This window comes from Aspergillus fijiensis, assembly GCF_003184825.1.
Source record: "Aspergillus fijiensis CBS 313.89 unplaced genomic scaffold BO72scaffold_27, whole genome shotgun sequence".
Lineage (NCBI taxonomy): Eukaryota > Fungi > Ascomycota > Eurotiomycetes > Eurotiales > Aspergillaceae > Aspergillus > Aspergillus fijiensis.
In genome coordinates, this window is record NW_024469003.1 from 326,854 (window position 1) to 351,480 (window position 24,627).

The 24,627-nt window shown below is 51.4% G+C and overlaps 7 protein-coding genes across 7 annotated transcripts; 3 read left to right on the top strand and 4 right to left on the bottom strand.

The window, feature by feature from the left end:
* Nucleotides 1–1,255: 1,255 nt before the first annotated feature.
* BO72DRAFT_469114 (proteasome regulatory particle lid subunit RPN3) lies at nt 1,256–5,516 on the bottom strand (the record flags this gene model as incomplete). Its single annotated transcript, XM_040946941.1, has 6 exons — nt 1,256–1,417; nt 1,475–2,682; nt 2,976–2,980; nt 3,527–3,600; nt 3,658–4,955; nt 5,021–5,516. The coding sequence occupies 6 exons, from the start codon at nt 5,514–5,516 to the stop codon at nt 1,256–1,258; spliced, it is 3,243 nt and encodes a 1,080-aa protein (XP_040800730.1).
* An 847-nt stretch (nt 5,517–6,363) lies between these two features.
* Nucleotides 6,364–7,215, top strand: BO72DRAFT_496938 (uncharacterized protein; the record flags this gene model as incomplete). The annotated part of the gene is made up of 3 exons (XM_040948663.1): nt 6,364–6,428; nt 6,490–6,849; nt 6,906–7,215. The coding sequence occupies 3 exons, from the start codon at nt 6,364–6,366 to the stop codon at nt 7,213–7,215; spliced, it is 735 nt and encodes a 244-aa protein (XP_040800731.1).
* Nucleotides 7,216–8,332: 1,117 nt separating this feature from the next.
* On the top strand, nt 8,333–10,296 carry BO72DRAFT_469117 (putative transcription initiation factor TFIID subunit 12; the record flags this gene model as incomplete). Its single annotated transcript, XM_040946942.1, has 2 exons — nt 8,333–9,970; nt 10,042–10,296. 2 exons carry the CDS (start codon nt 8,333–8,335, stop codon nt 10,294–10,296), a joined length of 1,893 nt encoding a protein of 630 aa, XP_040800732.1.
* Nucleotides 10,297–12,547: 2,251 nt separating this feature from the next.
* Nucleotides 12,548–15,488, bottom strand: BO72DRAFT_127834 (1-phosphatidylinositol-4-phosphate 5-kinase). The gene is made up of 3 exons (XM_040939064.1): nt 14,239–15,488; nt 13,227–14,187; nt 12,548–13,164 (listed from the first exon to the last, which is right to left on the bottom strand). Exons 1-3 carry the CDS (start codon nt 15,363–15,365, stop codon nt 12,652–12,654), a joined length of 2,601 nt encoding a protein of 866 aa, XP_040800733.1. The 5' UTR covers nt 15,366–15,488; the 3' UTR covers nt 12,548–12,651.
* Nucleotides 15,489–18,975: 3,487 nt separating this feature from the next.
* On the bottom strand, nt 18,976–20,267 carry BO72DRAFT_496941 (histone H1/H5 family protein; the record flags this gene model as incomplete). The annotated part of the gene is made up of 7 exons (XM_040948664.1): nt 18,976–19,131; nt 19,193–19,393; nt 19,447–19,502; nt 19,636–19,766; nt 19,893–19,915; nt 20,077–20,102; nt 20,198–20,267. The coding sequence occupies 7 exons, from the start codon at nt 20,265–20,267 to the stop codon at nt 18,976–18,978; spliced, it is 663 nt and encodes a 220-aa protein (XP_040800734.1).
* BO72DRAFT_127892 (uncharacterized protein) lies at nt 20,111–20,701 on the top strand. The gene has a single exon (XM_040939065.1). The coding sequence runs from the start codon at nt 20,325–20,327 to the stop codon at nt 20,655–20,657; it is 333 nt and encodes a 110-aa protein (XP_040800735.1). The 5' UTR covers nt 20,111–20,324; the 3' UTR covers nt 20,658–20,701.
* Nucleotides 20,702–22,703: 2,002 nt separating this feature from the next.
* Nucleotides 22,704–24,574, bottom strand: fen1 (multifunctional nuclease RAD27). The gene is made up of 5 exons (XM_040944852.1): nt 24,449–24,574; nt 24,273–24,358; nt 24,175–24,179; nt 23,553–24,114; nt 22,704–23,495 (listed from the first exon to the last, which is right to left on the bottom strand). The coding sequence occupies exons 1-5, from the start codon at nt 24,459–24,461 to the stop codon at nt 22,974–22,976; spliced, it is 1,188 nt and encodes a 395-aa protein (XP_040800736.1). The 5' UTR covers nt 24,462–24,574; the 3' UTR covers nt 22,704–22,973.
* Nucleotides 24,575–24,627: the final 53 nt, after the last annotated feature.

Here is a 24,627-nt window from a genome sequence, read left to right on the forward strand (position 1 = left end):
GAACTTGGGAAGGGCTCAATTTACAGGCTACGTTCTAAGTCACTCTTAGGTACTCCGTACTCCGTACTCCGTAACTGGTTGGAAGAACGTTGCCCCGCCCCCAGCCCTGCCAACCGGTTAATCCCGTGATGAGTCTTGCAAGTTGCAACTCACCAAACTGCCCACGTAGTTGTTGATCCCCCGCCCGGCCATTCTATTCTTATATTCTCGCTATTGTCCTGAGATCCAGCAGATCCAGCAGCGACTTCGACAATAATGTATCGTAAACAGTACAAGTCTACAATCTTAAGCAGCTGGACACGGTCGTATCACTGGTTTCTTGCTTTCTTCTTGTCTTTTTCTTCGTAATATCCCTACACGGACCCATACCTTCATGTGTCGCGGTTTGATGGTCCACTGGGTTGAACAACCCATACCACCATGGTCCCCTCCACCGGCCCATGTCAACTAGAAATGCATTATGCTAATTGATAAATACACATATGATAGAGACTAGCGAGGCTAGAAGCGATGTATCAAGGCCTAACTTACTAGTCACCCATCAATTATATAGGTCATCACACCGCTGTCAACTAAGATGGATTCCCTAACTATGCGGCGGATGTGGTTTGCTTGACTTCTAGAATCCTTCCCATGGCCGAAAGATCAACTAGCCAGGGTTACAGTTACTGAGTACTAACTTACAGTGAGCCCCTGGTTGGAATGCAGGAGAATGTACCTGACATGAGCCCTGCAGCTGAAGCCAATGCGGCTATCCATCGACTCATCACACCACTTGGCTCTGTTTCCATGACCCAAAATTCAAGCTAAGTTTTACATCTTTGAAGCAAATATAGGTACAACACACACAAATGCTTCCAGAAATTCATCCCTGCCTTCCTGCCTGCATCCATCCATCCAAGGAGCCCAACCTGATCCGCTGACCGATTAACCGAGTGCGATCTACCCAAGCTCATTCCAGTTTAGCCCATGTGCTATATAGCCAACCAAGCTATACGATGGAAAGAGTTGCCAGATGATCCCCCAACACCAAGCTCGTGACAGTCAGATATAAACGATAAAGAGATAGTAGTACATGGGACATGTCGGCCTGCAAAATGAAAAGGAAAGTGTCTAAGTTTATGAACAGAGGGAGAAAAGGAAGGCTGAAAGCGAAACAAAACGGCCGGGCATCCCGAGCTTGGTCTCTATGATAAGAACGCTTTGCAAAAGACGCCGATGCACACGGATCGTCCGTGTCGCTGGTTGGATCAATCTATTTCCGGCGGTTCATAGTCTTCTCGCACATCTGAATCAGACCAGCCTTGGCTTCGCTGTCAGGGAAGTCCGCGAGCGCGGCGATCGCCTTATCGATATATTCCTGGGCCAGAACGCGGGTTTGTTCCACGCCGCCAGCCTTTTGGACAAGTTCGCGAGCCTGTGAGTGTCAGTCAATGTTAATGGATGCTCAATGGGCTGAAGGGATCTTATTTACCATCTGAACGTCACCGGCCTGGCTGAATTTACGGCCAACCAGCGGGCCTAATTCAGGAAACTGCTTCCACGCATACAATAGTGGGGCTGTGGCCAGGCCCAGCTCCAAGTCCGCACCGGCGGGCTTACCCAGCTCGGCCTCGGTGACCGTGTAATCCAACATATCGTCCACCAGCTGGAACGCCAGTCCCAGATTGCGCCCGTATTGGTAGGCGGATTCGACAACCGCAGGAACACTATTGCCCAGCACCGCGGTCGACCGGCAAGACTTACTGATCAGACTGCCGGTCTTGAGGTACGTCTTCTGCAGGTAGTAGGAGAGGGTCTCGTCCGTGAAGACGGGCTTCTTCTCGTCCGCGGCTGTGTTCTTCAGCTGCATGAATTCGCCCTCCACGAGGTTGGTGATCACGGTCGACATCAGCTCGATGACCTCGGGGTCTCGCAGCCGGGCCAGAGCCACCGAGGCCCGACCCAGCATGAAGTCACCCGCCAGCACAGCCATCTTGTTTCCGAACTGCAAGTTAGCCGAGGTGAAGGAGCGGCGCGACACAGCATTATCGATGACATCGTCGTGCAGTAGAGATGCGGTATGAATCAACTCGGTGATCTCCGCGAGTCGGCGCTGTGTAGGGAGAATATTTTCATCGCCAGCAAAGTCGTAGGCCGCATCAGGGTTACTGCTGGAGGTCGCGGAGGACAGCGAAGGGGGGAGGTCTGGGTTGTTGTCGACCAAAATGGAGGAGGAGGTAATCGGATCATTGACCGTCGCGTTGTAGTCGACCGTCTGGGGTTTGCGTGGGCACAGCGCTGTCGCTTGTGACATGAGCAAAACAAGCAGCGGCCGCATGTGTTTGCCCTCGCTGCGCGTGTAGTATTTAGCCACCTTGTCCAGCGTCGGGTGGCCAGACCCAAGCAATTGACGAAGGTTCTTGGTCAGGAACTTGAGCTCCTTGCCGACCATGCGCAATGGGTCGACCGAAATGCCCGGCGGCGCCTTGGGGAGGCCTTTGAAAAGTGTCTGGGCCGCCGACACGGCCGCCCCGAATGGAGAGACATCTCGACGGCGGGTGGGATGATATTTGCGGGTTTGCACTTGCGTCTGGAGAGAGAGGAGATCATTTCGGAGGCATTGCCAGCAAACTGTCGTTGTTGTCGACGGCGTCGTGATGCGAGACGATAGTACTAGCCCGGCGGCTGGGACTGTGCGAGCTTTCATGATGGAAAGAGGTGGAGAATCGAGGCGAGTACACCGAATCAGAATCTAAAAGATAGTCATACCCAAGGAGCAAACAACGATTGGAAACCGGTCCAGATCCGGCAATGACTGTTGGGGGGGGAGAAAAGGTTGGGAATAATCAATAGATTAATTGAAGCCGAAGAATTCGAGAGAGGGAATCGGGCGGTCACTGAGCTGGGCTTGCAGTGCCTGCAGTGGAACAGACCTCGGGCCGGATCGGGGTTCCGCCTGGCCCGTCACTCATCATCAATGGCTGGCCTCATACCTTCCCTGGTGCATACTGGTGTATACTGGTGCATACTGGTGCATACCTACCTACCAATGCTCGACCGCCTTTGATAAGCAATGCCACATCTCTCACAAGGAAATTGGCTGGTCTAAGTCGGCTATGATGAAGATTACAAAACGAAGAGGCTCCCCCGGTTGCATCATCACCTCCAACACCTAACTCGGAAGTCAAAAGGAAAAGAATGGAACAGACGAGTAGGCGGGGGAAACAGCATCTACACCGCAAACAACATAGGAAAAATGATTCAATAATAGATGAGAAACATGGAAGATCACGCCGGCAAAAGCTCAATCCTGCCAATTCCCCTCAAACACATCCCGGAACATGGAATTTGCAGATAAGAACACATGATTGTTGAAGGCCTCCCCGTCCAACCGGTCGGGGATCGGCAAAGAATTATGGAAGGAACGAAGCCAGAAACCTGCTGCATGTTATTGACGCTCCATAAGATAATCCCTTAGATAGCATCAAAGTCGCCGCCGGCGTCTTCATCATCCATGTCTCCCTCTTGAATCTCCTTGGCCAACTCCCGCTCCCGTTCCCGTGCTTCCTGTGCACTCTTCAACTCCAATCGATGCTGGTTCATGGGGAAACGCATGGCCTAGAATTGAGATGGTGAGCACAAGTATGATTAGCAGGACGTGCGATTTGAACTCACCTTAACGCTCTCATCGTGAAGACTCAAGCAGGCTCTAATACGCTCGTGGAAGACCTCACCTGGCTCCCGAGTAGCATAGATGTCACCGACCTCCTTGCTCTTCATGAAGCCACGCTCATGGTCCAAACTGGCTTCGATCACCCCATCACGAATCGCCTTGGCCACGATGTACTCAGCCGACTCCTCGCTGTCCAGGCCAAGGCGAAGGCAGATGTCCCGAAGTGAGATGCGAGAGTAGGACAGTGACATCATGCGAATGCCCGTCTTGATCACGTTCTGTCTCAAACGCAGGATGAGGGTGTATGTACCATCCTTGCGGAAGGTTGCAGTGTAGGTATTTACAATGTTCAGGAATCCATCCAGATCACCGACGCTCACAGCCTGCACCAGTAGGAAGTACGGGTGCAGGGCACGCTCCAACGCAGGCTGACGGAAAATCGCCCGGTCGGGAATATCACCCATGAGCAGCTCGACGACAACGAGCAGCTTATGGGATGCCTGGTAGAAACCGCGTGCACTGTGGCTGGACGGAGACTTCCGGGTAGCGCCAATCAAATGCCCGTGGGCGTCCGTGTACTGCAGCTGAATGGCCCGGATACGGCCCAAATAGTACAGGTACCGGGCAATCTGGTTGTTCGAGGCAGACGCGGGGAACCGGTTGTGCGAGATCAGCAAGTCCGCCTGCGAGATATGGGAGGTCGACAGGTAGTTCCGCAGAAGCAGGGTCATCACGGTCGCCTGGGTATCCACATCTTTGCGCAGGACAGCCGTTCGCAGCGCGTTGAGCAGAGGCTGGCGAATCGATGTGACAGATGCAGCGGGCGACGGAGGAAGGGGCGCAATCTGTTCGTAGAAGAGAGAATAGTAGAAATAGACTCGGGCCGCCAGAGAATCAAGAGTGCGGCGGTTGAGCGCCCGCAGCTGCTCGGTCAGTTCTGTGGAGAACTTGGCGCCCTTCTGGAATTCCTTCTTGTCGTACAGATAGATCTGAACAAGAATGGAGAGATAAGTGTCGATCTCGGGCAGGATTTCCTTAGGGGTCGACTTAGTCTTCTCCGATTCGATGTCCATCTTGGAGCTGGCGACAGCACTGTCAAAAGCGCCAGTTTGATCGATGGCGCCCAACAGGAAAGAAGCAGTCAGGTTGGAGGACGGGTAGTTCTCGACGATGACTTCTGCCAGCACATCTGGTGTGATGTGCTTGCGCATGGACGATATCGAACGCAAAACGCGGAGAGTGAATCTGGGGTCGAAGTGGCTGACAGCTCGCTCAAGCAATGTGAAGTTGGACTTGATATCTAGAGTAGATCGCATAAGTGGTCGTCAAGGTATCACAACCCCTTGGACTTAAGAGTCTACTCACCTTGGACAGCCTTGACCTTCGGGTCAACCTCTGACTTGGACTCCTCGGTGTCCGCACCCTCCATGGCGATGTCGCCTTCATTGTCCGGAGCTTTCTCGCCGGATAACCTCGAACCCTTGGTCGGTGGCACTACAACAGTCATCTTCTCGTCACCTTTCCGATCCTTACTGGCGGTGAATGAGGATGTAGGCCCACCTGCCGTATCCTCTCCCATCTCAACATCTTCCGAACCATTCATGCCGTTCTCCGTCGGGTCGGAGCCGTTGGTCCGCGGCTGGTCCCGCTGTTCACCCATTCCGGAATCTGCTGTGCTATTCGACGAAGCGGCTTTCGAGGCGGTGGTAGATTTGGCCTTGTTGGCAGCGGCGCGATTGGGCGCCGGTTGGTCCTTGTTGGAGCTGGTGTTCTGTGAAGTAGAGCGACCCTTCTCACCGTTAGCAGATGAAGAGGTATCCGACTTGCTGTTCGATCTCAGAGAGCGCCTCTCGGCCGGCATCCTTGGTGAACTGAGGGTCTTTTGGCTAGAAGGGGAGGGGGAGATAAAGCTTCGGCTTCAGCTTTCAAGCTCAAATGAGCAGTGAGGACCGCAGTACCAGAAGCAGAGGAAGGGGCAAGAGATGAAAGACCACCGGTGAGAGGGTGGGGGGAAAGCAAGGGTTGTGGGGTAAGAGACACACAGAGAAAAGTCAAAGATGCAAACAGAAGGCAAGATAGATCGCGGATGGTAGGTGAGTGAGTTGGAAGCAGATGGTTGATGAGGTGGTGATGTGATGTCAAGGCTGGCTGGCTCTGGGATGGACAGCGAGAGAAGCAGCCCAGGGCAGCTTAGTCAGGTTCGGTCTTACCGGTCGGGGGGGTCAGCTGGAGTGACGAGCTACCTAGCTTGCGCGTGCGCCTGGCGCCTGGTCAGTCAGTCCGGTTCAATTGAATACAGTACAGAGTCAATTGGCTCTGGAGGGATAGAGCTGTAGCCCAACTCACTGAGAAAGAATCCGGGAGTTTCCGGTGTCAACCTTTGATGTGGGTTGGCTGGTTGCTTGGATTGTACAGTGAGTTCACGTTCGTCAGTACTCCGTAGTAACTTAGTAGTTGTAGGAGGAGAGTCGGGGAGAAATGGATAACCAGGTTAAGTTAGCTTGCATTGCCACTCTCGTGGCCTGGTATTTGAGGCAGAAACAGCTGGAAATCATCTTGGCATGTTTACGGAGTACCGCGAACAACAACAACCACCTTCATGAATGATTGATCTTATCGGAAAATACCGCCCAGGTTCTTGTTGTATATCCACCCATTTCTCAACTATTATCTTACAGTCTATGCTCGTCGCTCAGTCTATGCTCACCATGTCGCTTCTTGAAAGCCACCTTGAGCAAATCATGCTCTCCTCAAATGCTATTGCAGAACTTCCGTGAGACCCCGACCCGGACAACCTCGTACAGTACCAGCTTGCTGATCCGCTGTCGTTCCAGCTTTCCACCTCCGCGAATGTTCACCAATGCTCTTTTGGGCTCTCATGACATCACCTCCCTAATTCGCGACACGGAAGCTCATGAACGGGCTTTATTCCAGACTGATCCCTCGGTGAAGCCAGTCAGCTCGGCGCAGCGACGAGTTACTCGCCGCGGCACGCAGTTCCCACAAGAAACAGAGAAGGAGTCTATGGCGAGTCGGATTTATTCGGCCAGAAACAACAAAAATCAGTCCGCTGTAGCCAGAGTGCTAGGCTCAGATATGATGGAGGAGATCAAGCGCTCCGCGGGGCGGGGTCCGCGCGGGGAAGTCAACGTCGATGTCTTGCTTCGCGGCGCAGAGATCCTTTGCAATGTCTAGTAAGCTCCCCCTTCCTGCCCTCGTCTAATGATAACTGTCTGACTTAATGGGGTAGCCCGGTCGCTGGCGCACACGAAAAGATCGCAAGTCTTCGCTATCGTCACCAATTGATCACGGACTCAATTATAGATTTGGAAGAGCGCGTGGCCCGCAACGCTGCCGAGCTGGAGCAGATGAGCCACTCCTACGGTGATGACTATGATGATTACGATACTGGAGAAACACTGCAACCTGAGGTGGCCGACGTCACAGATGCTGATCTGGCCCGGGAAATGGAGGAGATCCGAGAATTAGAGAGAAGAAAGCGAACGCTAGAAGATCGGGTCAATGGGATGGAACGGGATCTTGGTGGGTTGCTGGGCTGAAAACAACGCAGAACCCGATACTACCATCCATCATCTTGCACCCATTTCCAGCAGAACCAGTGCTGGTCTGATAGTTTTCATCTCAGTCAAATGCTGCTCTTGGCTCTCCTTCAACCGATCCGACTGAATCAAGGTGTGGGCACATCCGAGCAAGCGCTGATGAGTTGAGCTACCATGCAGTAGCAAGAATGCGCCATGTTGTATTGCGCAGAAGTGGCATGGCTCATTTAGACCCTGGCACCACTTACTCTAGGGCTCTTTCACGACTCCGGCGAACTACATCAGGCAGCTTGCGGTCGCCGATGAAGTTATCCAGCCATACGTGAAGACACTCATTTCAGACTGAGATCAGCGAAGTTTCCTGCCTCGTTTTCTGAGAAGACTAAGAGATTGGTCGGGTCTCGTGGTCTTACCTGAAGTTGTCTCAGCCGTCTCTCATTTCCCCTTTCCCGACAACGGAGATGCAAGCTATATAATCTCATGCCGTGGAATATTGCATATTTGCTTGTTGCTCTTGGTGATTCGTGACCTCAATGCTTCGAGTAACCGCTACAATGAACCTTAATGAGGCTTGTTCCGCCTCATCACCACTAAAATGTGTGCATTGCTGCCATAATGAAGTCACCAATAGATCAAGGATTGATTTTTCCAGATAAAACTGTAGAATTCCAGTGTAACGCGATTGATAGTCGTATCAATATCGTTCCAAGTTCCAGTTCAATATCACGACCGCCTGCCGGAAAGGAAGTCAGGGTATGCGAATGAATGAAGCCTGAGGCATTCTCCGACCCGCCACAATCATCCCCGGCTTGTCTTCTTCTGACCTCTGCCTCTCCCGCTGCTCATTATCTTCCACCTCAACTGCTTATATATCTCTTTTCAGCAACTGTCTCTGCTGCCAGCTGTTCACTCATCGTACTTTCATTTCCTCATTGCACTCGTTTAGATCGTCGCCAACTCCATAGCCACCACAGCTATATCGGCACCCGAACGACGCGTGCCTCCCGCCGCACTTCTAGCCGGTTTCCTCGAACCGTTACATCCCCCGAGTCCATCTTTTCGACAAACGGCCTCATCACCACGCCTACCTAGCTGGAGGGAAACAGTATACATAGCCATGGATAATTCACAGGCTCATGCGCAGGCTGCTCAAGCCCATGCGCAGGCTCAAGTTCAGGCGCAGGCGCAGGTGCAGGGCCCGGCAACTCAGCAGCAGCCCATGGTGCCGCAGCACTCGAATCTTATCCGAACGGATCAAGTTCAGAAACTCCCTCATTTGAATGATCAGCAGAAGGCACAGCATACTCAGTTGGTTCGAAACCTGTGGGAACTTCTCAACGGCCGCGATCCGCAAACTTCGGAGTACCAGCAGGCTCATGCACGGCTCGCCCAAATCTCCCAGACCCTCATGAAAGGCATGCGCGCCTTTCAACAGAGTCGCCAGCTCCAGCATCAGCAAATGCAAGCAACAAACCCGGCGCAGCCTGGGCAACCGGGCCAGCCAGGCCAGCCAGTACAACGGACGCAGTCTGTGAACCCTCAGACCTTCAATCAACTCCTCCCGCAAATCCAGCAGAAAGTCAACAGTCTGCAGTTCTTTCTTCCCCCCAATATTAGCAACGAACAGGCGCAGACGTGGCTGCCCGAGGCCAAGCTTCGCTATGGGATCGCTTTACAGAAGCAGGAGATCGGACGGGTTCGCATCGCGGATATCCGTCAACAATTCACCCAACGCCAGGGCGCGGGAAATATGACACAGGAAGAGGTGGGAGAATTCAAGAGCCGCCAGTTGGCGGCAGAGAAGCTGTACCGTGAGGGGAGCGACTTCCTCTCTAAGTTCAAAGAACAGCAAGAGTCATTCAAGGCACAGCAACAGAGGGCTGGCGTTCAGCAGCATGTTTCTGCTCAGCAACATCCTCAACCAGGAACAGCGCCGGCGCCGGCGCCGACTGGCCCGAGCCCAGCTCCAGCAAGTGTTCCTGGACAAATTCACCCTGGACAAGCTCCCACCCCCGCCCCACATACCATCAACTCGGCCGTCAACGCTGCGCGCAACCAGGCTGGACATACCGCGATGTCTCCATCTACTTCTCAACCAGGTCAGGCACCCACAGTTCCCGGTCCCGGTCCCGCACCTGCCGTTGGCCCTGTTCCTCAGCAACCACCCAACCAGCAACCGCCTCTTCCACAACAAATCTCACCTCCGGTTCAGCAGCAGCCAGGACCACCTGGCTCACAGGTACCTTTCAATCCGGTCCCAGGTCCTGTCCCGGACGTTTCCACTCCTACCCCGACATCTCAGACAATGATCCAGGGACCGCCCCGCCCGTTGTCGCAGCAGGCTGCTATGGCCCAGGCTGCCCAGAACTACTCCAACAACAACATCAACACCAACAACGTGCCTCAGCAGCAGAACATGAATCAAGCAGCTGCCAATCCTCACGCACATCCGCAAGGTTACAACTCCAACCGTTCTACCGAAAACCCAGCACGTACACACACTATGCCCATCCCCAAAAACCTGAATGTGCCTACCCCAGAACCAGTGAACATGGCACCGGCGCGCCCTACGCTGTCTGGCGGCCCTAGCCACGCGGCGGTAGGCGTGATGAACCAGCCTGCGATTCAAAAGCACCCTGGATATGTCCTTGAGGGTGAGGGTCAGAGAGTATTGAGCAAGAAGATGCTCGATATCCTAGTTCGCCAAGTCACTGGTGGTGGAGAGGGTGAAGGCTTGACTCCAGATGCAGAAGAGGTAAGAGAGAACACCCCGTCGCTGCGCGACTTGCTCTTGATAACAACGAGTCGCTGACCAATCTTGGACAGTTCATCCTCCAGATGGCAGACGACTTTGTGGACGACGTCGTCACCTCCGCATGCCGGATCGCCAAGCTGCGACCCTCTTCAACCCTGGAGATCCGCGATCTGCAGCTCGTCCTTGAACGCCAGTATAATATGCGCATATCAGGCTTCTCCACCGACGACCTCCGCACCGTCAAGAAACCCCAGCCTACGCAAGGGTGGACTCAGAAGATGTCGGCCATCCAAGCAGCTAAAGTCACTCAAGGCAAGGCAGAGTAAATCCGTGCAACGGCCACTCATACCTTTTTCGCGCCAAATCCCACAGTGTGCTTCAGTACGCTCAACTCACCTCCCAGTTGACATGTGTTGTTCCCAGCAATAAGCAATAGGCCAGCACACAAGAGTCACTCTTACGCAAGATCACGCTCATCCTCTCTTCTTATCGTCTATAACGAAGAATCTTCCTATTATTTCGGTGCTTGGTGGACTTCTCATTTGTTTTCTTCTTTTTACTCCTATCATGAGATCAGGTATCATTGGCGTTATCCGGCGGCGGCCTCGTTGTCCTCTGTTTTTGCTTTGAACATCCTTCTTCGCCTTTTCAGCAATTGGATCAATGCAGATGCGGGATGATGAACTCGGTTCCAGGTTGCTTTCTTCTTCTTTTTCACTGGTGGAAACAAAAATTGCATTCACAGGGGCGTTCTTGGAGGTTTGCTTCTAACTTTCCTGCTTTTTGCTTTTTTCGTTTGTTTTTCTGCTCACTTTGCGTTTTCAAAACCGGTGATCCTCTATCTCTATTCTAAATAATTGCCCCTCATATGCTTGCAAAATCAAGGCCTCTTTCACGCTGATCTGGTCTTTCTTTGCTTTGCTTTGCTTTGCTTTGCTTTGCTTTGCTTTGCTTTGCTTTGCTTTGCTTTGCTTTGCTTTGCTACTGTTATTCTTTCTGGTGCCCTCTTCCAACTTTCCCTTTTCATATGGTGTGCCTGCCTGGACACTATCCTCGGGTGCAGTCCTTCTATGCAACATGGTCATTTGGAGCTACTTCAGCTGAGTCCTCTAAATACCTGGGCCCAGAGTAGTATCATTTAAATTAGTCAACCACTATGCGAGATGCTCTAACTCCTAGCGGTCACCTTATGCCAATACCATAGCACGGATTCCTGAATAAAACGGTACTCTGCATTGACTGGTAGATATCTATCTGCTCCGAGGTCAGACATGACATCAGGGGTCGACTACTTCCCCTATCCGACTTCCGAGCAACTTGCCTAGAAGCTAAGGGAATTATCTTGATGTACTACAGACCTAATAGGGTAATGGTGCAGGTAACCACCACATGAGTCGGCTGGCTACCAACACATCAGACCCTGTTATCAACGATAGCCTGATCTGGTATCCGAGGATAGGACAGTTACTCGGCAGTCTAGTACACAGACCACTCACTCTTCAACCCTTCCACTATATATACTACAATCACAAGGGACAGGTTAGAGGCAATGCAGTGTTCTGGTATCAATTGTCTACTTGCTCGGCTTTGCTGCGCTGTGCTGTGTTCATAGCACGTCTTCTATCGGACCCCCACCACTCGATCAATTGATCAATCAGTCTTCTAAGGGAAGGGAGAGAGCAATCACTGGAAACGGACGGACACAAAGCAAGTCGCAAAACAAGGCAATGGGAAATCACCAATACACAAAAAAAGGGAGCAAATCAGATCTCAATTAAGCCGCTCGGAAGAACCTGCTCGCGCACAAAAAGGATGAAAGTTCAATCGCTTAGGCCCATCCAATTTCGAGGTGTATAAGGGCCAAAATCAAATAAGCCAAACAATGATAGCCCACGGGGAGATGGGGAAGAGAGCAATGCTGATGATGCCCGCCTTTGCTTACTATGCTTATAGCAAGGAAGGCGCTGTCCGGGGTACAGATCTAAGGGGCAAGAAGAGGAATTTGGTCGGGTAGTGGATTGGGCTGGATGCAATAGACCCCTTCATGGGAGAGGGCCAGTGGTTGTTTCTTGTTGACATTGAACAAATGAAACGACAACAATAATAGAATGGGGGACAAGGAGCTATTTGATACAGAAGAATGTAAGAAGGGTTTGAGAACATGACCGAGTGTCAGTAAGCCCGGCTACTTAGGCATGTTTCCTCAAAACTGGAGTCGTGAATATTTTATCACGAATTAGGACATGAAAAAAAAGGAAGAGAGAAAAAGAGAGAAGGGAAGAAAAAGTGACATAAGGAGATAGTAGTAGTGCTGTAGCTGATATAAAAGATGGTGGGCACAGGCAGATGCGATCCGCTATGCCGGGTGGGAATGATGGAAAGAATGTGTTGGGTTGAGCGGATGATACCGCTATAGTGACCAAAAGAAGGTAGTAGAACGTGTTCAAGATGTCAAAAACAGAGATTCTGACCATAGGGGCTGGCGCCCGATGGTATGATTGAAATTAACATCACTCGTGGCAACATGAGGACTATAGGAATGATGTGGATGGGTGATGATGCGTCGCGTGCAGGAAAGCGGATGATCCGTGGCGCCAGGGTATGTATATGATGCGAAAGGTGCGCAGAGCTGCGAACGAGGATATCATGAAAAGTCGGTTCAAAATCAGCAACGGGGAGGTTTATTGTCTGCCAGAGACAGAAACCATTTCAGGCTGTCCGTTGCGAACGACCCCCTTCCCTTTGCCGACTACAGGCGCACCGTTCTGGTGGGGAATTGGTGGGAGGTCCTTCTCAGGAACAGGTGGGCCATGGCGGCTGTGTGAACTGTGGCCACCGAGGCTGCTGGCCTCACCTGCTTCTTCAACAATCGGAAGTGTCGAAGGTGCGAGAACGCCGGAGTCGTTGGGATCTCGCACCGTCGTCAGAGTTCGAGGCTGTACAATGGACGACTCCCTCGACGCCTCTCTTTCCGCTGCTTGCATGGTCTCTTCGACAGAAGGTGTTCTTTCCGTGGACGGTTCTCCCATAGCCTTGGCTTCCCGCTGTCGCTGTGCTTCTTCCTTTGACATGGTGATACCCTTGATGAAGTTGATAAAACGATCTCCATAACTTTCTGGAGGAATCGGCGATATTTGAGTGCGATCGTGGGACAGACCCTTAAAGAAGTGTTCTAATTTCTTCACCATTCCATACTGTACATTTTGTTAGTAACGTAGTACATCATACCAAAATCTGGCAGCTCGAGGCAACTTACGTGAGTCAAGCAGTCAATGATACCAAGGTAGTAAATCTCTTCGCCAGGCTGGCCGTTCTCATGAGTGGCGCGAAACCCTCCGTCATCGGCGTAAAAGACGTGGTATTTCCTCTCGTCGAGAATCTCATCGGGCATTTTCGCAGTTGCTTGGTCTAACGGGACTGGGCGCTCACGCTTGATGAGCATTCGAAGTTCTCGGGCCTTGCGTTCGTTTTCCAGCTTGGACGGTGTGCGCATCAACATGTTGGGGTTTGCATCTTCCTCGCGATCACCCCCCGGTTGGAAAACTTGCAAGGTTTTGTCGCGGAGCTTCTCCTCGTTGCCCCTTTCCACATCATGAATTCCCACTAATAAGGAGTAATCCATAATCTTGAGCTTTTGGAGTAATTCGACATCTCGCTTTAATTGAGCGAGGAAAAAGTCGCGTTTAGACGGGCCACACTGTATCTCGCGGTTCCTCCGAACCCAATTCAAATCCTTCAAGGTCGCTCTCGGGTTCTTCTCCAAATCCTCCTCGCGCAGATCACGGCCAATCATAGAACCCTTCAGGTCGAATGTCTGGTGGATATCGCGATGCGGAGGGAAGAGGTTGTTCATGACAACAAAGTGGATTTTTCGCCCATAGGCCATCTTGACACGGTGAAGCCCATAGAACTGCGAAATCAAGGTGTTTGGGTTTTGTTCGACATGCCGGTAGTACTCGGGGAGAATCTTGCGTAACAGTTTGTGCTCGGAGTGGTGGATGGTCTTGATAATGTACTTATAGTCTCTGGAAAAGTAAAAGAAGCTTCCACTCTTGCCCGGAGAGCCCAACTCCGACAGGATGTACTTGCTTGTAAGTGACATCAGATAGTCGGCTGGATCGAGTCGAAACTTCGCTCGCAGGTGCCGGAAAACCCAGGGCGCATAATCCTTGAATTTGAAATCGTACTTTGCAGAAGGAGTCAATTCATTGCCGGTTCTGTTGAACGTCAGTCGATGTACAGTGAAGAAAAAGCACTTGAGAACATACATGTCAAACGAGAATTTGTGCTTCGCCTCGAAATCCGCGGGAGTCAACTCCCGGTCCATTTTGGCATTGATCCTCGAGACCGTGAAACGAATTCCGGTTAACATGTTGTAGGCCGTCACGTAATTCACGTGATTCTGGTCCACCTTGGTTCCCACGATGACGCGATCATCATCGTCTTCGTCCCGGCGTCTTCGCTTCGAGGCTCGCCTCTGTTTGATGGCTTCTGCCCAGCGGGCTGCATCTTCGTCGGGAGCTGCTTCGTCTTGCAAGCTTTCCGACTGGTTGGTTCGAGTAGCCCGTCGGGCCAGGCTGAAGGATGTCCGGCGGGTTCCGGTGGTGGGAGACAGGCGACCGCTACTATAAGCCATGTCTTCCGACTGATCACGACTACCACGACGCCCGCTCGTCGTGCGCGGGACTTGTAATGTGTGTCGATGGCGAAGACTGGTGTTGCTTTGGTCCGGCGAAAAACCATTTTCCGGGGCTGGAGGGGAAGAATAGCGATGAGGGCTTTTCTGCGACGGGGATAATCGATCGGGATCGGGAGAAAGACGGCCAGCGTCGTCAGGTGGAGAGGTGGATAAACGGGTCGCCGATGCATTGCCTGCGTATTCCGGGGTGTGAAACTCGTCGGTTGATTGTCGGTTGAAATCTCCGTTTACCAAGGGTTTTCCATTGAGCGATCGGGGATTGAGTGTGCCGTTGATTTGTTGGCTTGCGATCGATGCCGCCGGAGAGCCTGGCCCTGTGACCGTGTCCAAGGATTTCTCGGATAAATTCCGTTCCAAGGTCGCTGAGGGCCGAACATCCTCCTTGGGATCTCGAGCGGACCCGTTTCCTAAAGAGTGCATGCTACCGTCCTTCGAATGAGGCAATTCCCGGGTATAGGAGCTGGCGCTGGATCGCGGACCATTTAAAGCCAAGGCGCTACCGTTTGTGAGTTGGCGATCGTTCGAGGGGGTTTCCAGATGATTAGCGTCGCCATTGGGCCAATTTGTCCAAAGAAACGTATTCCCCACCGAGTTCTTCTCGTTGGGCTTGCCTTGCGATGGGTCGAATGGCCGAGGGTGTGTAGCCGTGACGGTAGCTGTTGAGTAGGCGGCGACGTCGTTGGAAAACGATGGCATGATCAGTTGGTCGAACTCCCGGGGGAGAGGCGGAGATAAGGACAAGGGGGGGGAGAGGAGTCGACGTTTGCGAGTAATGCGTCGACTGTTGAGTAAGAGCCTTTTTGGTCGAGCGACGAAAGGGGAGGAGTCAACTAGAGGTGGAGAGGGGCTGATTGAGAGAGGACAAATCAATCAATGGCGGTTGTCGATATGCAAAAAACACGGTTCCTGAGATCGAGCTGGGGGCCAGCCGGCGGAAAGTACTTCAGCGGCTGATAGGCATGTTCAGGTGAACCACTAAATTTGGAGGACCGGGAACGAAGTCAAGAACAAACACGTTCTTTGAAGTTTGCGTGTCCTGAGGCGACAGACGGAAGTAGGTTGAGGTCGGCAGAGAAAGTGATTTGAGAAAGCGCTGAGACGAATGGTGGAATCCGCGGCGAGGGAAACGGGTAGAAGGGCGGGCAAGACGAGGGCGGGACGGGGGTATCAGTTGCAAATGCAGGCAGAGTGACGACAACGAACAGAATTCAAAGCTAAAGGAGAGATAACTAGAATGCAGGGGAAATGGAGGAGGGGGTGGGGAAGGTAGAAGGGAGGGAGCGTAGTCGGGATTGTCGAATGGGTGATTAGAGCAGGAGAGAATGAAGACCGAGAGAGGAGGGAGGGGGAGAGAGAGAGAGAGAGAAAGGGAGAAGAGGAAGAAGAGGAAGAGGAGGAGTGGAAGAGCGAACGAACAGTGACTGAGTGAGTATTCTTGGGGCGAAACGGACTCGTAATTCAAGTGGAACTGCCACCAAAACGTGGAGAGCTGAACCTGTATGGTATGGTTCCTGATCAAGGCAGTGATGGTGAGATTACACGTAGTACGGAGTAGGTACGGAGTAGGTACGAAGTAGTGTTTGGAGAGATGATGGTGGAAAATGTAGCAGAACGAACAGACCGAAAGGATAGATAGACAGACAGAAGAGTATTTCCCCCTTTCTGTAACACCGCAATTGGGGACAATTCGGCAGTGTCTGGATTCGAACTGGTTTGTTGCTATAATTACAGAAGTTAATGATTCTAGTCTAAGTTGTCCAGAAGAGAATTGAAAAGCAGGGGAAAGGAAAAAAGTGGGCAAGCTCCACCAGGGCTGGACCGCCGTCATTACCCAGTATTACGCGGCAGGTACCAACTTCCGATAAGTTACGCGATGGAATCGAAGATTGACCATGATTTACATACTGTATGTACTACGGAGTATGTACACACCTGCAGCTCCGGGGATAGAAGTAGATGTATGAAACCAGATGCTGGACTCTATGTGCAGCACTGTACTAAGTGCAACATCAGAGCTCCTTCTGCTATGCCAAGTAAGTTCTACTTGTTCTTTTTCATCGATCAGGCAGGAATTGTTTGTTGCCAGCCCGAGAAAGAAGAGGGGATCCTTGGCACTCCCTGCAAGACATCAACGTCACCTTTGCATTCTCTCAGTCGCTCGTTCTCCTCGAGACTTTCAATCAACACTCTAGTCAATGTGCAGGTGCAATCTATAAAATCCATGACATGATCGTGCTACATGCAACATGCTCTTCGAACAGAGTATAGTACAATACAGCACAGTACACTTTTCTGTCATAAAGGCAGCCCAGCAATTGAATCTACCGAGTACACGGAACAAAACATGGCTGTATTATATGCAACCTGATCTCCGACAGCATGCATCATCATTAATCGTCAGGATGGAAGTTCCCAATGCCCGGCTCCACTCATTCGTTGCCCTATTGCACCCATGATATACATCTGAGATACACATACCCTTACTCACGGATCTCTCCTCCATCAAACCCAGCAGCGATGACAGTTGAGAGTCGAATGTACCCATGGACTGGCAATCCGTACCTGAAGAAAGGGCCCCAATGCATACCATCGTATCTATAAAAGCTCCCCTACCCCCGGAGCCCCTGATTGACCCTCGACGCAGCCAAGGACTCGAATTGTGGCAGCCTATTCTCTTCATCTTCTGCCAGCACTACTTAATACACCAACCGTCTCAAAAGGGGTTCAATCCAGTAAGAGTAGTAGAGTATCTGGCACCTCGGCCCTGCCCAGGATTCTCCAACACAGACCAACAATGCAAATCTAGAAGATTACAGTCTCAGTTACTCCGCACCAATCTACCTGAAGCTTTGTGGAAGGGAGGTAATGCAACCTGCTACCAAACAGTGTCAGGTTCGGAACCTCCTCTCCCGTCATCCGGCATTGAGGAAGGCAGAACTCATTGTATTTTTGCTATGTAGAACTCCTGATGCATGCACGAATGATCGACAAAATGTCCATGATAAAGCCAACGTCACTCCCATTCCGAAACGCCTCCCCAATGATCTCTTCCCCTCATCCCCCTCCTCTCCCTCCTCCTCCTCCCTCCTTCTCTGAGAGGGTCCAATCGACCCTGACGCAATGGTTCTACAAACAGGTATAGTCAGAAAAAAAAACCTTAAGCGAACAGGGCTGGCCTTCCCGAATGCCTGCCAGTCAAAAGAATAAGAACCTTATAACTCTAACTACTACTCATAGCTAGCTGTCGGACTCGTACTGTACATACCGTAGCCGAGCAAGTCATCGGGCGCAGATAAGCCCGTTAGCCGACGGGACGGGAAAAGTTTTGTTTGCTGGCTCAAGCTCCTTTTGCATTTCTAGACCCCTCGAGCCCTACTGGTATATATACTGTACTCCGTACATACACATTAAATGTCTCAAATGTAGCACAAAATGCAAAGAAAAAGTTTAAGTACTAATTATGACTTTCGAGTTCAAAACTAAAACCAGATTAATTGACCCAAAAATTGAATGACTAAGCGGATAATCCCACATCCTCCCAGTCTTGAAAAGTAATTCCTATTTGTGGTGAATTTGGGTGCAAAGTTTAGCAAAACACACCATCCGTACGCGCTAGGATATGGACCATACCTCGTGGTAAATTGCGTATTGGACTGTTGTGCCCATACTTCCTCAGCCGAGCCCAGTAAGAGCACAAGAAGACTCCACCAGTTGATCTGGGTGTCGGATGGAACATCCAACCCCCCGGGCCCGTGGATATGCACAAAATTTAAGCTTAGATCATTCCTTCCGCGTGGTAGACAGTCTTCTTTGCCAATGCCAATAAGCACTGGCATTGCTTGGTGGTGGATCGTATCCTTGAATGACTTGATCGCGGGGCTAGGTCCATGTCCCCTGGATGGTGGCTTGGGCATCGCATACCCATTCCTAGCCCGACCGTTTCAATCACTACAACGGTTTCTGGTTGAACTAAACAAGTGGTTTCATTCCAAAGCGTATAACGCCCGTCCTTAGACTGGCGTACAAAGCATAGCACGCAATTGAATAACATATCCCGTTGCAAAATCCACCGCAAGACGCCGACCCTACCAACAGAAAAGAAACGACCGAGTAAACAGTCCACAGCATATCCCAGATACAATCATCCCATCCTTCAAGGAGATTGGTGGCCGAGAGAGAAAAAATTACAAACGAAGGAAGGGGACACAACCCAAAAGATATAACCCCGAGGACACATCGCAAACAGAGAAACGGGCCAAAAGATCAAAGGTAACTGGTCGCTCAAAACGATTGCAAAGAAATTCCCTTAGGCAGAGGCGGCGGCAGCGGCGGGGGCAGCCTTCTCCTTCTTCGCAGTAGTAGTAGACTTCTTGCTCTTCGCAGCAGGCTTGGCCGTTGTCTTGGTCACGCGTCCAGACTTGGTAGTGCTGGTGACCTTAGGTTGATCGACAACGGCCGGGGCCTGCGTGGAAATCAGCATCCAGCGCGGAGAACAAGGGGGGGGCAAACACAGCATTACTTACAGTGGTCGAGGCCTTGCGAGGCTTGGCAGTGTTGGCCTTAGGTCTGCCAACCGACTTCTTGGTGGTGGTAGTGCCAGTGGCCTTCTTGGTGGTAGACTTGGGCTTCTCGGCCTTCTCAGTCTTCTCGGTCTTGTCAGACTTCTCGGCCTTCTCGCTCTTCTTGGCGGTAGTCTTCTTAGTAGTAGTCTTAGCAGAAGCCTTCTGTCATGGAGTCAGTCATGTGGGTCAGTTGGGAGGATGCGATGGTCACTCACCTTAGCCGGCTTAGGGGCAGCTTCCTTCTTGGCAAGCTTCACGGGACCAGAGGGGCCTGGGGATAAGACGCGTCAGCAGGCGTGTCGGAGCGATAAACAAAGACGCGTGCAGAGCAAGCGTAGATGCAAGCTTCACCGTTGGCGAGGCGAGGGTTGCAAGTGAGGCGCGCGACTAAATGGTGGACTTACCCTTGGGTTGAGTGAATTCGCCCTTCTCAACACCGGCCTTGATGGCCTTGTTGAACTGGCTGTCGAAAGCAGCCTGCGAAGCAGGAGCAATCTTGTTGTTGGCCAGAACATATTTCTTGATGGACTGGCGGCTACAGGGCAGAGGAGAGGAGCGGGTTAGCTTCAATCGTGACAGAGACGCTGTGTCGGGTTGCCACGTCGCTGGACGGGCGGGACCCTGCGTCTGGCGGTGATCAGGGAAACACGAGTTAGCTTACCTGCTACCGTTACGCTCTTTGAGCTGTTTAGATAGATGTTAGCGATCCAGCTAGGATGGAACAAGACGGTGCCTGATGGGGCGTTGGGAACAATTAAGCACCGTGACGACGTGTCACGGTCGGCGAAGTTCCCACCCAGCGCCCGTGATCCCACAGCGCACCGGGAACAACGTGATCAACTCACATTCAGGATAGCATCCTTGATCATATCTATATTAATCGAATCAGCAGTCATTCGCGACAAAAATGAAGCTAGAATTAAGATAGCGCGAGGTGGTGGTGGAGAAAGATCAGTCAAAACATACCACGGTAAGAGGCGTGGCTCGAGCCGGACTTCTTGGTCGCGCCGGTGGAGGTAGCTTTCTTGGGAGGCATTTTGGTTAGGAGAAAAGGAAGACGTTGATGAAAGTGGAATCAGATAGATGATGAAAGATGTTTAATAGACACAGGAGATGTCTCGACAAACGTCAGGTTCAAGCAGGGGGGTGGGAGATGGGGAGAATTGTGGCAGAAGAGAAGAAAAGCAGTCGACGAGGGAAGGGGTGGAAGGGCCGCGGGGCATCCGCGCTTTATAGGGCAGCGGGTGTTGACACAGGATCACCCTCTGTCTGTCTGCTCTGCTCTGCTCTCAGAAACGAGACGAGACGAGCACAACACGTCAAAAGTATTTCTCTTTTTGCTAATTTGATTTTTTTTTTTCACTCTCTATGGATTTTGATGATGATTTTCTTTTTCTCTTTTCTTTTTTTTAAAATCTTCATCTAATATATTTTGGTAGTTTTGCTTATGGTAAAGTAGATGTGTTTGATCAGTAAAAAGATCAAGAGCTGCGTTCTAGGGTTGGAGTAATCAGCATTCCCTCTCAACCTGCGATTTCTCTCTCTTTTCACGCGCATGATCCGACTGCTGTCAACCTTGACGCGTTCTTTTGCCCCCTCTATCTTCCCCCTTCACCTACCTTCTTTGGCCTTCAAAATTAGCGGATATGCACCCTCGACGGCTCTCCTACCGCCTGAGGTGGTTTAAAATCTTTCCCGAAGGGATAAATTCGCCGTTATCAGCAAAAACTCTTGATCTCAGCCGGCCGCGATGCTGTGTTGCTTTTCCCACCTTTCGATCTTACAACCTGATTTCCACCACCCCGTCGCATTCCAACCTACCATCCATCATTCAGAAAACTATTGTACACTCTATCTCCTCTAGGTCTATCCAATTAGTGAGTATACGTAGTATTTCCAAAATTCTTCTAGTCGATGGTGGGTGACGTGTGGGGATCTCCCTGCGACTCCCGATGATGCCCATCGGTGTCACCCCAACCTTTCCTCTGCAGTTCAATCAAGCTCATGGAGCTAGATGGCAGCTATGATGCTCACAGTCCGACCAACTGCAGTTATCGGTCGGCCCCTTGCATCTCTTGCATCCATTGAGCTGGATCCAGTGGCTTTGAAACGGTGTATAGGGAGCGCGTGGAAGGTTCATTGTTCCACTCGATTTCCTCGTGCGGAGGAGACTTGGGAAGGTCACGAGGGGGAGGAGATGATGTTATGCACTCCCAACCTTCTCTTCCTCCTCCCACAGCACCCCCCCCCTTCCTTTTTTCCCTTTCTCCTTTTTCTTGTCCTGGGCAGTTTCCCTCGAATCAATTGTGAGAAGAACTCGAAAAGGGTAGGTCATAGTCGAGGTCCTGGGAGATTGACCTATTGGTGCAAGGCTTTGTCTTTGGGATCCGACGAGCGATCGTCTTGCATCCGTGGTTCCCCATCCGTACAGTTGGTGGTTAGGCGCTCGTGCTGGAATTGAGCTGTCGGTGGGGCTTATTTGGTTCATCCCCGGTTGAATGAACCGAATTCTTCAGATATGTGGTATATGAATGGGGTGTGACTGTGAGGGGGGATTTGCTGTGTCTTGTTGTAAATCGATTGAGGATTATGGGGTGAGCGCCACGATGGGTACCTAGTTATACATACCCTACGAGCGGTGATCGGAGCGAGACTCTCATACTTGAAGGGTTATACCAAATGTGTAATTGACTCTCATTTCACTGTGTTCTATCATCGCTGCCATGATGTCAAGGGAAAGTATTATCACTTCGTGTAGGCTGTGGTGTCGACTACCTTACTGTACATCAAGACATGGAGCGGTTCGGCCAACAGTAGATTTTCCCCTGCTATCTCATGATCTATGCACGAAGTGAAGTTCTGGAGACTCCTCTTTCTCTTTCGTCTTCTTGTTCATCACTTCTTGCATGTACAGTAGAGCAAGGCAGTGAGTTGTGCGAATGACCGGACCGGTCCGAATAACTCGCACGGATGAGATATATATTCTCTGATGGACATCCTGGGTGAGGGCATCACCAACGAGCCTCTTGGAAATTACATGCCGAAAGATGAGCAATTCGTTATTGACTATATCAAGCCAATAAACAAATCAAGCGGTATAGTCCTGTCGATTCCATACCCATCACTCTCTCAAATTACATGCCTAGAAGATCAGGGATCGCGTGACCCCACCATTGCCGGGGAATTGTCATCATACCACCTGCGCATCGCGGAGAACAAAGCAAACCAGCTTGATTGTTACAAGCTCACGACTGGCCTCACGGACGAGCATCCAGCTCGATTTACGATGGCTGTGCCGAGTCTGACAGCTCCCCGGTGCAATAAGGTAGGTACTGCTATTCCATCTGGCTTACTTACCTCCTACGGCGGGGTTGAACCCCATTAGTCGATGCAGGTGTGAGACCTGTCCCAAGCATCCGAGGTCATTACATTATACTCCATACCGTGTATATACGTACTATGCGACCACCCGTAGCGAACAAGGTAAATTCATCATCAATAAGTAATAATGCTATGCTAGCGCATCCCCACCGATATAAACGCCTTGCCATGTTTGCGATAACCAGAGCCTTAAAACGCCGCCAAGCTTCAAATCAAGGCACTCTCCCAGAGACGCGATATATCAGGTTTCCTCTTGATTGTGTAAATCACATGGGAACTCAATGAGTGCCTTCGCATTTTCCCTCCTTCCCGCCCAACCTCGGGTCTCTCGAATTAGATTTCATACTGGGTAGTCCATCAATCAGCCAGCGCCACGGGGTCTGGCCTTGGCCTCCTTTTTAGCTTTAGCCTCATCCTTCTTGCGCTTCTTCTGTTCCTGAATCTTTTCATCATGCTTGCGCTTCAGATTGGCCTTCTCCGCATCCGTTCGGGCTACTGGTTTGAAGAATCCCTCCAGACGGGACTGCTGGGCGGTTTTGAGATTCTTCTGCAGGCGGGCAGCACCGCTGCGGACCCGGTCCTCATTGAATCCTTTGTCTTCAACCAGGTATTTCACAAGGGCCTCCACGTCGGGCGCTTCCCACTTGAAGTCGCAGTCGGGGTGGTTGGAATCCCGTACGTCGGGATTGAGGAAAAGCTCTCTGGCATCCTGATACGGCCAATCATCGGGAATGACATATTTCTTCTTGGGGTCGCTCTGGATGAACTCAACCACCTTCTCAAGAGTCCCGTGCTCCCGAATCAATTTCAGTGCCGTGTTCGGACCCACCTTAGGGATGGGTTCCAGGTAGTCGCAGCCGAGTAGGATACAGAGGTCGATGAACTGGTGGAAGGGTAAGCAAGTGCAGAATGATCATGGAGGTTTGTGTGGGAGATATACCTGCTTGCGATCCATGCCAAGTCCCTCCAGCGCACGGCTTAGGTGAATTTCCTGAATAGGCTCCTTTCTCTGCTCACTGAATGTCAAGTGACGCAGAAGAATGGGTGTTTCGAAGCACAGCGTGTCCATATCTTCCGAAGCGGCAGCATAGACCTTGCCAGCACGCGCAAGCACCGCGCATTGTGCCTCGGCCTCCGTCGGGGCGTCAATGTACGGGATGCCCATCAACTTCAGAAGCTTCTTGCACTCTGCATTGTGTTCCCTGGTGACTCGTACTGTGCGACGAGAAAATTTCTCCACGTCCTCTGCAGTACCCGTCTCCTTGGCCTCCTCGTGCGCTTCCGTCGCCTCGCCTCTCCGGGCAAAACGTTTGGCCAATTCTCCCGATTTGAGCTTTGGCGGAGCGCCATCAAAGACGTATAGAGGTTTGATGCCATTATCGACCATTCTTAGCGTGCGATAGAACATTCCCATCAGGTGTGATGTGGTCTCTCCGGTCTCATTCATGAGCTGCTGACCGTCGGAGCGGACAGCGATGAGGAAGCTGTAGATACTCATGGACCTGAACTGGCATTAGTCACGAAGGAGATTGAAGACCGAGCCGGATCTAGGGATAGCATACGCATCCTGCGACATAAGATAGTGGTTAGCCCTGCTTACAAGCACAGATGCAGCTAGCTAACTAACAAAAGCAGGGATTCAATTGGGGACTGGACATACTATAGCGACCTTGCGGCCGAAGTGGTTTTTGATCTCTCCCGTCTTTACGGCATCAGGGGCTTCTTCCGAGATTACCGAAAAGAGGTCTAATGGTGGCGGAGATTAGCATTGCTGAACTCATGAGGGTGTACAGTTGTCGATTCGGAATTGGCAAGGTGGTAATTAGCGTGACTCACTTTTAATACCCATGTTGAATGAACCGGATCTGGGTATACTCGGAAGAGACTATGGATATGTTATGCGACGAGCTTTGCCTGGCGAGCAGGGAGGTGAATAAATGGGATGAAGCAGAAGGAGGGCAGTTCTTGCGGGCCGCCGCGACAAAAAAACGCGGTCTGGGAGAGGTTGAACGCGC